The sequence below is a fragment of the Pelodiscus sinensis genome, chromosome 5 (genome assembly GCF_052426305.1).
Source record: "Pelodiscus sinensis isolate ZL-2025 chromosome 5, ASM5242630v1, whole genome shotgun sequence".
Lineage (NCBI taxonomy): Eukaryota > Metazoa > Chordata > Testudines > Trionychidae > Pelodiscus > Pelodiscus sinensis.
The window spans coordinates 16,020,193-16,032,646 of record NC_143056.1 but is presented as its reverse complement, the minus strand read 5'-3'; the positions used below and the strand labels follow the sequence as shown (position 1 = coordinate 16,032,646).

The 12,454-nt window shown below is 39.6% G+C and overlaps 1 protein-coding gene across 9 annotated transcripts in view; it reads right to left on the bottom strand.

Moving 5' to 3' along the window:
• The window catches only part of BRF1 (BRF1 general transcription factor IIIB subunit), a 260,533-nt gene that overhangs the window by 102,629 nt on the left and 145,450 nt on the right, over nt 1–12,454 (bottom strand). For all 9 annotated transcript variants that reach the window (XM_075926414.2, XM_075926417.2, XM_075926415.2 and 6 more), the window contains 4 exons: nt 10,822–10,948; nt 4,526–4,565; nt 4,344–4,436; nt 3,247–3,525 (listed from right to left, as the gene is read on the bottom strand). In XM_075926414.2, coding sequence (XP_075782529.1) covers nt 3,247–3,525; nt 4,344–4,436; nt 4,526–4,565; nt 10,822–10,948 — 539 coding nt within the window. The remainder of the gene's footprint in view (nt 1–3,246; nt 3,526–4,343; nt 4,437–4,525; nt 4,566–10,821; nt 10,949–12,454) is intronic.

Here is a 12,454-nt window from a genome sequence, read left to right as displayed (position 1 = left end):
ATGAAGGCCATAAAAACTAAGAAAGATAATGAGTTATTTAGGGTGGTACAAAAGGATGTAAGGAGGAGTAATAGAGAAAAAATTACAAAGAGAAATTTTGTATCGACTACCAGAAAAAATAAGAATAAAGACCATGGTATTTGACTATGACAATCTCCAGGGAAAAGTGGAAGCCCTATTAATTAGGACATTTAAAACTATAAAGAACTAAATTCTAGAAAATATATCGAAAATGAAAATCCTGCCTCGGTAGAGAACTGTTCTGGCTGACCTACTACGTCTTCTCAGTTTCCAACGACTGCTGGGGAGGTATAAAAATATAATTCACTCAGGACTTCAATGCTCATGAGTTTTGCTGTAAACTCGTCTTTACGGTGTAGAATACCATGACTGGCATTCACAAAATATAGTATCCCCTTCCCTTTATAAACTATAAGCGATTCACTAAAATATATAAACCGGGCATAAATAAAGCCTCATCTTGGGTAAATTCATGTTTTTATTTAGTACACCGGCACATGTTCTTAATTATTAATTAGATATTCAATGAAGAGCATCTGGTTTTCTAAGACACTTTTACAATAATCAAAGTAGTCAGATCCATAGCAAAAGAATCATATAAATGATTTTAAGGGGACCTATACCTGAGATTTTGGAGAAGGAACGTAACTGGGATAAGGAGGACAGGAGATATCCTTCCTTTAAAGCTGCAGAATTACAAATGGCACCTGAAACCCAAAACAAACCGCTATGGGCAGGACTAAAAGCTACAACAAAAACAATAACCAGTTGTATAACAAACTTGAACTTTGAGTTCATTCTGGGTATTTTAAATAAAGGAAATCTGAATTCCCTTCACAACGGAATTGGAATTTTTAGAAGGTATTGTTTAAAATAAACATACCAAAACACATCTTGTAAAAAACATTAAATGGATGTGACAGCCCGAGAGCAAAGACCTCTATTTTTTCACTGAACTGGCACAACACAGGCAGTTACAACTTAAGCTGCCATATATTTATTTGCCCACAAGCCTCAAGCCTGACTTGGAGGATCATATCTGGGAGTCCCAGATTAGTTCCTTCTTTAAAGTTCATTCAGTCCTTGGACCCTCCATTAAAATTGCCAATGACAGTACCAATTAAGGTTTCCATTTTACAGACATGTCCACTGGGAACTGGACTGAAACCAACAACTTGTTTTTCAGAGGTCAATGAACAGCCATCAGACAGCAACAATTCTCAGCTACTACTGATCTCTATTAGATCTGAATCATTGAGTTTGATGTGAAATGATGCATATCTCAATAGTGTGAGCCATTCATTTCTCCCACCATTAATTTTAATTAAAGAATCAATTTTTCTACATGATTTATCTTGTACATAATATGGAAAAATAAATAATGCAACTGATTCGCTGCAGTTCTGTGACATGAGCAGTAACATGGTATGAGAATGATTTTGTCTGATCCTTCAGTTTAGATGTGGAGTAGGGTAGCAACATTTATCATGAATAACTCACAGGAAGTTCTGTCAGAGCTAAATTAAGACACAGTCTATTTAGTTGGATCTACTCATTCAATCTGCTGACTAAACAGATTCAAAGACAGATAAGCTTTATGGAATGGAAAATTTACTGTAATGTAGAAAAGAATGAAGTTTTCACCAGATATGTTAGGATTGAAGGAAGGAAGGAAGGAAGAAAGGAAACTCCACAGTTTCAGCTTACTCATGAAAAGGGAACACACTGACTGTTTGCAGGAGCCTCTGACTTCTGAAAAATTGAAATTTTCAATTGATCAACACAGCTGATACTTTCCATTTGAGTACTATGCTATAAAAAGATTTCAGGAATCAGAGATGAAGGAATTGAACATGCCAAACAAAGTATTAATAAACATGCATACCAGGAAAAACGCATACACTGTTTTGTATGTTGAGTATTTTGAATATTTGCAACTTTATAAACTACTAAAAATGAATTAAATATACTGGATTGATTCTTGACTAAGAATTGTTTGACTCCAATAAAATATTTCCTAAAAAAATGATGTGTCTGTTTTGAGCTAAACACAGGTACTTAAGGTTTTAATTCCTACTGTACTTAAAAATTCACTTGTCACATACTGCTAATTGGAAGTATCAGGTAAAGTAATATAGGCCAAGTACACTGGCACTTTACAACGCTGTATCTTTCTGGCTCAGGGGTATAAAACCTTCCCGGCATACCCACTAACCTCTGATCGCAGCAAGTTACAGAGCTAACAAATGTCAGTGTGAACCAAACTACAGTGCTGGGATCCACGTTCCCAATGCTGTTCGTTACTCCCCTCAAACATCATGCCATGACCACTCTTTCAGTTTAAAGCACTGTCGTGGCTGTACTTTAAATTGTTGTGTGTAGACAAAGCCATAGTATCTGCAACATGTGAAATATTCATGTCAAATATAATATCAAGGTCAATATATTTTAGGGATGTAAAAGAGTAGTTGATTAGTCGACCACCCAATAAGCCTAAGCTTACTAGATAGTCAAGTCGATTACTCGCACTTCCCCCAACATTGCTGCATCTATGTCAGAGGACACTGTGCTGGGGGAAGCCTGTTCCCCTTAAAAGCCAGTTCCCTCCCCCCCCCCACCACAGTCTCTGCGGTGAGGGAAGGTGGGAGAGGGAGGGACTAGGGAAGTAGAGGTGCAGCAGCTCTGCCTTTTAAATGTGTTAACACCCAGGTGGCTCTTGCTACATTTAAAAGGCAAAGGTGCAGTGGTTTGGACTTGGCGCAAGCCGGGACTTCTTCTGTCACAGCTCATGTCAGGTCCCAGACGTACCCCAGCTGTGACTCTGCAATTTAAATATAGTAGGAGCTGGGCTGCCTGCAGAGCCATAGCAGCCTCTTAATAACTAATTGTGCACTAGATACAAATTGTACCAAGTACATGATTAGTCATTTACTTGCTACTTAACATCCTTAATATATTTAACTAAGTGTAAGTGATATAAATCCTCAACCTTCCTGAGGAACTTCTGGCAAGTGTCAAATACAATATATTTGGCCAGCAGAACCACAGGGTTTGATCAAGATTGTCAATTCCTGTGTCTTTGCATTCTTAGGACATTTCATAGAATTGCTGTGTCCGCAACCAGACAGGTAACTGGAAATTAAAGATAAACAGTAAAATCACAACAGTTTCCATATGTCTGACTTTTCTATTTTAAATTTCAGCTTACATTAGTCTTGTACTTACTGTGGTCTCCATCCTTAGTAGATATGCACTCTTTTATAGACTCTGTTATTCCAAGGCTGGCAGCAGTAGGAAGTGGACCAAGGAGAGATTCTAATGCAGGTGGCCATACAGGGGCATCATTTCCATCCTTGCAGTCCCTCCCTTCATTTTTCTTTAATCTATCTTTATTGAGAAGTTCATTATAAAAGTCCTTGTTTAAATGATTAGCAGCTGCTTCTAGTTCTTCATCTTGTGCCTCTTCCTCTCCACATACACTAGCACTATTATCTTCTATAGATTCTTTAAAAAGAAAAAAAAACAAATAACTTCATGCCATCTGTTACATAAAACTAAATAAATGAAAACCAGCTCACTTAAAGGAGAACAATCTGCAGAAGAACAGACTGTATTATACAATTGTACAATGTATGTACAATGTATGAATATATGGAATTTCCAGATCTGCTTTAAAACCATTGCCTTAGCTTTCAAAATATGTCTTCTGAAAACAGTAATAACACAAAATGAGCAATTTTATATTATCATAATACTAAAAGTAGTTCTAGTAAAAGGAACTAAGTACTTCTTGTGATAATTAAGACTAAAATTCAACCTATAAATGGCATTGTATAAACTTTAGTGTGGGAATACAGAGGCACGAAGGGCCTTGGAACATGCCCACTGGTTTAGAGTAAATGTCATGTTAAACAGGAACAAACTTATGTACCAACAGCACCCCTGATAAACTGCATTTTGGGAGTATTTGTTATAGCTCTTCATGCTGTTACAATAGTTGTATTTTTTTAAAATTTATACAATTTTGGTGAATTCCAGTACTGTACTACTAAAGATGATGTCTGATATTTCAAGCACGGCATTTTGTGGGTTGGTACTATGCATTCCATTCCTCAGAGAGCTCCAGTGTAAGTCAAGACTGAAAGGTTTTGTTGTACTCAACATCTGACTGCATAATGTATGTATACTGAATATATATAAATAATACACAACAATAAAAATGGAACTGTACATAGCATAACAAAATATCATACAAAATAGCGTGAGTAGGATTTGACCTCTGTTGCTACTTTTAAAATATTCATAGTCTTTTATATACTTACCATCCTTAGTCAAATTTGCAAATACTCCTTTTGCCTTTGGCCTACTATTTTCTAATTCATTCTCTATTTCATCTTGGTAACTTGATATTTCACCTGTGGCAATTAAACAACAATAAAGCTCAGAAACCATTAATACTGTAAGATGCAGCTAAGTGATATAATGTATTAAATAGGACTTATACCTTCAACATCTTCAAGCTTTTTTGACAGCACTTTCTCAAGCTGAAAAAAAATGAGTAACAATGACATATGAATATGCTATGATTAATTTTTGTAGTATCTGTGCCTCTATTTAGAGACTTGAATACACTTGGTATACAAAAAGGGAGTAAGGTACATTTCTTCCCTTAAAGAGCTTGTAATCCAAGACATACCAGACAGACAAAATAGTATTTGAAATAAAGCATTGATTAAATCTCATTCTCTACCTGACAAAGTAACTTTCACACCAGCACATCTAAAATGAGGCCCCAATTGTCCCCTCTAACCAAACAGCTCAGACATAGCAGAGAGTAACAGCAGGGAGCCAGTTGCAGCTCCCTAATTCTCAGCCATCCAGCCCCAGCAGAAATTGGAGAACCTGGATACCTACTCTAACTCCCATCACCCAGAGTAAAATCCATAATGTAGCTGTAGTGGAGCTCAATTGCTTAGGGGATGGGGGATTTCCCCCACACAAAGGGAAATCTCCTGTAGGTATGGATGGACATAAGCAGTTCAGAGAAAACATGGATCCAAAAACAAAAAACCCAAACACAATCCAGCCACTAGAAACCACCCAATGTTAATAATCATTCTATTGTTTCTCAGACTAGTATTTCAGATACCTGTGTTTAAATGCCGGCTCTCTTTTGCTCATAGCCCAGCTAGTTTCTCTTATGAAAATATTACCAAACTCTAACACAGTGGTCCAAAACATTACGTCTTAAAGCAGCAATATTTTGTGCAAACTGTATTTTAATAATAAAAATAGTATTTTATACTAATTGATTATGCAGTTGAGTAATAAACCTGTGATTGTAACAGTATATTAATTTCACTCTAACAGACTAAGTCACAACTTCAATATCAAACAAAAAGATGTGCTAAAAAGCAGCAAACCCCCATTTCAGCTAACTCAGATCTGTGTAAGCCGGAAGAAACTTCATTGTAAAGAGAATTTGACCCTCTCCTTCTCGTTTATTGGAAATTACTTAGATAAATGTGTGATCTAGGTGATGGTGGAAACAAACTTTAAAACGTGTTTGGAGTGATTCTAAGAGGTACTGCATACCCACAGCATAAATGGGTGTTCTTGGTACTCAAGAATTTTGGAGACTGTAGTGTTCACATTATAATTTTATTTCACTCAAAAATACTCTGAATTAAAAACAAAATATCTGAAAATAAACAAAAAAGAATTTGAAAACTTTGGAGGATTAGCTTTCAACTGTCAACCTTAACCTCATTCTAGCTTCATCATCTATAACTGATATGGTTTAAAAATAAACTAGAACAGATAGATAACATATTCCTCTGTGTAACTATACTAATAAAACCAATCCAGCGCTTATACATACAATATGATGGGGACTAATTTAGCTATAACTACTTAAGAGAGAGAACTTGGAGTCACTGTGGATAGTTCTCCAAAAACATCCACCCAGTGTGCAATGGCAGTCAAAAAAGCAAACAGAATGTTAGGAATCATTAAAAAAAAAGGGATAGAGAATGAGACAGAGAATATTTTATTGTCTCTCTATAAAACCATGGTACACCTACATCTTGAATAGTGTGTGCAGATGTTGTCACCTCATCTCAAAAAAGATGTATTGGCATTGGAAAAGGTTCAGAAAAGGGCAACAAAAATGATCAGAGGTTTGGAACAGGTCCCATATGAAGAGAAATTTAAAAGACTTGGATTTTTCTGCTTAGAAAAAAGGAGACTAAGGGGGGGATATGATAGAGGTCTATAAAAACATGACTGGTGTGGAAAAAGTGAGTAAGAAAAAGTTATTTACTTATTCCCACACTATAAGAACTAGGTGTCACCAAATGAAATTAATAGGCAGAAGATTTAAAACAAACAAAAGGAAATTTTTCTTCACATAGTACAGTCAACCTGTGGAACTCCTTGCCAGAGGATATTATGAAGACCAGAACTTTAACAGGGTTCAAAAAAGAGCTAGATAAATTCATGGAGGCTAGGTCAAACAATGGCTATTTTAGCCAGGATGGGTAGTAATGTTGTTCCTAGCCTCCGTCTGGAAATGGATGACAGGAGAGGGATCGCATGATGATTACCTGCTGTGTTCACTCCCTCTGGGGCATCTGGCATTGGCCACTGTCAGAAGACAGGATACTGGCCTAAATGGACCTTTGGTCTCACCCAGTCTGGATCTTCTTATGTTCTTATGATTATGAGCTGGCTATTCCTCAAAAAGCTATGTTCTATTTCATGGCAACTTTTAATGGAACCTCCTCTTGTTCTCCACCAGTGTTCCCTCTAAGATTTTCCATCTTTTGGTGGGTTGAATTTTCTTTTGGGTGGGTTGAAATTTCTTATGTGCAACACCAATATTGAGGTAGTGTGTGGATGTGCACCCACCAGTACCAACAAAAACCGTAGATATAAATATATATTATAAATAGTACATACTGTGAAAGAAAACATATTAAAACAAGGGATAATTAACAAGGAGCAATGCTTATGATTATTTAATACGAAATCCAGTAAAAAGAAAATTAACACTACACTTGGCTGAAGAAGTGGGCTGTGCCCACAAAAGCTCATGATACTATTTATATAGACTAACAAAAATAAGGTGTTACAGGACTATTGGGCTTTTTTTTTTTAGTTATAGACTTACATGGCTACCCTCTGAGACCCCGAAGTACAAGCATCATCCTTTCTAACAGACAGATGCATGTTTCAGAGATCTTGCAAATACAGTTTCATCCTACAAAACACCTAGTACTTGCTGCTTCTCACTCATAAGAGCTAGAATTCTACCAGATAGCAAAGATCTGGCCTTAATGCAATACAGTTTACCATGTATTAACCAGTAACACAGGATTTTAAAAAATCATTAAGATCAGAGTTTTAGATATCTGCAAAACTCAAAAAAATTCTGTTAAAAGAATCTTTTTTTTTTTCTTACCTTATGCCATTAACACAGAGGTAGGCCACTCCAAGAATTTGGTAAGTGGTCGAGGGCAGCACTCTTTCATCACATTAATGGAGAAGGTGGGGGAGTCTGGGATGGAGGTTAGGGGTAAGTGATTGGGGCGTGGGATTTGGGAGGGAGTTTGAGTGAAGTAGGGGATCATGACCTGGGGCAATGGACTGGGGTGAGGAGGGGATACAGGGCCTGGGAAGGCGCTGCTGCTTGGGGCACAGGGTTGGGGGGGCACAGGGATTTGGGCTGTGACCAGGAATAATGAATTGGGGTGCAAGATCTGAGAGGGGGGTGTGACTTGAGGAGGAGTGTAGGAGGGGATGCAGTATCTGGGAAGGTATATAGGTGCTGGAGCAGGGGTGCAAAAGGTTTGGGTTACATGAGGTGGGAGGACAGAAGGAGGGCAGAGGTTTGGTGGGAAGGATGGGGGCTGGGGTACCAGAGATAGGCTCTGGCTGGAAGACCTTACCTGGCTCTATGCCAGAAGACCGGCAGGTTCTTTAGCCAGGGTCCCTGCCTTCCAGCCCCGGTACGTGCTCAAGGGAGCCGCAGGAGCCATGTCTTTTGTTCTAAACTGAATGCTGTGAGCCCAGGGGATGAGGGAGATGGGGCACTTCACATGCTGTCTGTTCTGCAAACAGGCAGCTGCTATTGGTCGAAACTGGCGAATAGGCGTTACTGAGAAGCCTGTTGCCCCTCCCTCCACATGCTCACACGTGGCACACAGGTAGTCCTGCATCCAGGTTTCTGGAGTGCCAAGTGAGTGCAGGGCAGGCAGGGAGCTGGCTGAGGCTCTGGCAGCTGGATCCTGCCTGCAGATCATCTTTTGCCCAGCCCTGGAGAACAAGCTGAAACCAACTTCTGCTGCTCCTGCTCCTACAAGAGGGCAAATGCCTAGGGTTGCCAGGTGTCTGGTTTTGAACTGGACAGTCCGGTATTTGAGCTTTCTGTCCGGGAAACAAATTGAGAAAATACTGGACATATAAACGTCGAGTATTTTCTAATTAAATAAGTTTTACTGCCTGAGCGTGTCTACTAGCCAGGCAGTATGCAACTACATAGTAGAAAGGAGAGGGGTGGGAGTGGGAGTGGGGCCACAGCAGGATGGAATCACCAGGGCCGGACTCGTCCGTGCGCCCCGTCAGGACTGTGCACAGGACAGGCAGCACCCTGGGATCCGCGTTCACCCAGGCCAGCCCCGCTCCCCACCGGCCAGTCCTTCCCAGCCAGTTCCACTCCCCTCGACCCCCTTCTGGCCAGCCCTGCTCCCCGCTTGCCGGTTCCCCCCCGGGCAGCCCTGCTCCCTGCAACCCCCTCCCAGCCAGCCCTGCTTCCTGCCAGCCATTCTCCCCCCCCTCCCCCATACATCTCCCCTGGCCAGCCGCTCCCCCCGACCTCCTGCCGGCCAGCCCCGTTCCCCTCCCGGCTGGTCCCCACCCCCATCTGAGATCAAGTGTGTCCAGTATTTTTTTGAAATCATCTGGTAACCCTACAAGTGCCGCGCACCTCCATTCCCCTGCTGAGCTCCCTGCCTGTGCGGGGAGCTCTGAACATCTGTGTGGGGCTCAGAAAAGGGCTGTTCACCCATGCAAGTGCACAGCTTGCAGGGAACCTTGGTCTCCACATGTGAGCAAATACACTCCTCCCTAAACAGGCACACTATTTCAGTACTAACAGTGCAGACAAATAGCAGAAATCTGCACACACAAAGCCCAGATGACTATAGTAATTAGAACCTACCACCAATACTGCATGCAGAAGCTATCACAGAAAACAAAAACCCACATATGTGCAAGGGCAAGAAGAGAGGTGGAGACTGAGGTCTAAAACATATCTACCAAGATTCTGAATAAGGTCCTCAAAGCACATCATAACACCACCAATATTAAGGAAGTTCGCTTTCAATCATAACAACTTGAAACAACATTTAGAACCATTACAGAATATTTTCTTCTAAAACAACTGTATAATCAGCGTTCCTCAAATGAATTAAGCAACACGTGAAACCAGCCTTTCAAGTACTGCATACTGTATCACAAAACAAATGCTATGCATAAAGGCCTATTTGCATACAAAATCTGTATCCGCATTTCCATCCACAAAAACGAGCTGTGGATAGCCGCATTCATATCCATGGATATGGATGCGGAGACCTACGGATATCTGAAATTTGCAGTGTTCTAAATACAAAATTTGAATCTGCATCCACGTCTGTATCTGCAATAATGAGCCGCTGATATCCACAACAGCAGATGCAGGTATCTGTGGATTTGCAGGGTTCTAGCTATGCAATTTAATTAGTATTACTGCCAATATTTATTTTTACATAACACAAGTTAGAAACAAAATGTTAAGCAATGACATATTTCTCATCCAAGAGTATCTCCAGCAATAGCACTTGCAAGATTTTTTGATCCAATTAACAAGCAACTACTTTTCCAGATATGAACTTTACTAAGTAGGGTAGAAGAGACAATTTAGCATGAGAAAAGGAAAAATATTGGACAAATCCTTAAGGTTTACATGCAACAAAATCAGCTTATCTGGTCATATGAGAGGTCACAATTTTGTAAGGAAAAGGTCTTGACAGTAGTGCAAAGTGATGAGCACAGTGAAAAGACTCAAGCAGAGCAGGTAGGCAAGAAGCAACTAACTAAATGTAGTTAAGAGAATCACGTGGTTTGCGTGCCAAATCTCCATTCTAAGCATAGTTCTGAACCATGCTCCAAATGAAGATCTGGTATCCATGTCAGAATTGTCTTCCTAATGGGGATAAAGACTGGATATGGGGCACAGAGATCCAAAACCATATCATCAAAATTAGATGCTCAACAGTAAACTTCTTGTGAAAATAAGTATTTCTGCTAAGAACAGGAGTACAGCTGTTGTCATGCTCGAGGTCCCTTCCAGTCCTAGTATTCTATGATTCTATGATTGATTCTATGCTACTTGATCACCAACTGCCTTTGATTTTCACTGAGCTGAATACTACTATTAATATTACTACTACTGAAAGGTACTTGGATGAGTCTAGTTCTCAGGAGGAGTAAGGGAAAACTGCATAGAAGAAATCTTACACATTTTAATGTGTGGTTGGTTTTCATGTGTGCCCATCACCCAGCAAGTACATAAAAAAATTATAATTTTGTTTGCGAATGCTTCCGCCTATGCCTCCCACTCTCCCCATGAGAATGTGATGGTAGAGGCAGCAATAGCTAAGGCTAAACTGATCCATCATGACATTGTTTTTAACTTTGGACATAATAGTGTGCAAACAGAAACACAAGCAGCTCCAAGTGCAAAGTACTGACAGAATTCACCTCCTGTATCTTTAATTTTCTTTGACCAGCAGTAAATGAAGGAGGATCACACTCTTCTTCCAAGTCAATCTTCATAAATTCATCGATAGTTAGCTGACTTGTTGGTGTGTCTTCAAATTCCGTAAGCCTAATATATACATAAAATCAAAAACACAATATATTATTGTACTACCTGTTAGAATATTCCTTTTTTTTAAAAAAGCAGTTTTACAAAAGTTGACAAACTGCTGAATTAAAGAATAAGCATGCCATCCCGAGAGACTGACTCAAACAAAACAAAATCCCAAACAAAACAAACAAAAAGCAGCTCTTACATAACAACTTTTCAAAAATAATTATCCCCATTCTATAGATAGTGAATCTGAGGCACAAGACAGTAAAATAACTTTACCCAGGTCACCCAGCAGATCAGTGACAGAACTGGGACTAGCTCTCAGGTCTACTGAATCCCAATCAAGTGCCCTAAACACTAGGCTACACAAAAATCAAAATTATTTCAATGTTCTCATCTGCTCCTAAATATTCATACATCCAACAAAACTGCCTTTGCTTAGTTACAGTATGTAAGAAAAGTATGTTTTTGCCAGAGAGAGATTCTGAACTAGAACAGTACAATCACACCAAGTGATAAACTGGAAAAACCACATGGAAAAATAAATACAGGTACCACTTTCTGGCTGCCATAAGTCACGGTTACCAATCTCAACAAATATAAATTCAACACATTTCAAACTAAAATATGTATTTATCATTATAGCATAGGAGTAAGTTTAAAATTCTTCCTAGCATATTAACACTGCTGTTAATTTATACAAAGCAAGACTACAAATAATACAATTTCAACATATCTGAAACAATTCTTCATCTCAAAGGCTGTGTCTAGGCTACATGCCTCTGTCGTCAGAGGCATGTAGATTAGACACATAGACAAAGGCAAATGAAGCCGCGATTTAAATAAATTTACATGGCTGCCGCGCTGAGCCAACAAACAGCTAATCAGCTGTTTGTCCGCTCAGCGCGCTAGTCTGGACGCTCCCCTGCCGACATCAAAGCCCTTTGTCGGCAGCCCCATTATTCCTCGTGGGATGAGGTTTACCGGGGCTGCTGACAAAGGGCTTTGATGTCGGCAGGGTAGCGTCCAGACTAGCATGCTGATCGCTGTTTGTCAGCTCAGCGCGGCAGCCAAGTAAATTTAAATGAAGCCGCGATCATTTAAATCGCGGCTTCATTTGCCTTTGTCAAAACAACAAATCTACATGGCTCCGTCGACAGAACCATGTAGTTTAGACGTACCCAAACAGAAGACAGACTGCAATGGAGAAAAGGGGTAATTTGTGCGCTGACTATATGATTGATATGTGTGTGTGTGTGTGTGTGTGTATGAATGAATATTTGTATATTTATATAGTAAATATAATTAGCACTCATTCAGTGGTTGCATTTTAAAAATAACTACATTAAGTATACAGAATCTCTCAGAAATGGCAGAATCTTTCAAAAGAAAATAAAATTAAACGGGGCCAAACTGTTGCATTTTCATCCATAAATCTCAACATTTAGTTGTTCAGCACTACTACAGCCATTCTGCAGATGGAGAAACTGTGACAGTAGTAAAGTGAAGAGCTGGTGGGAG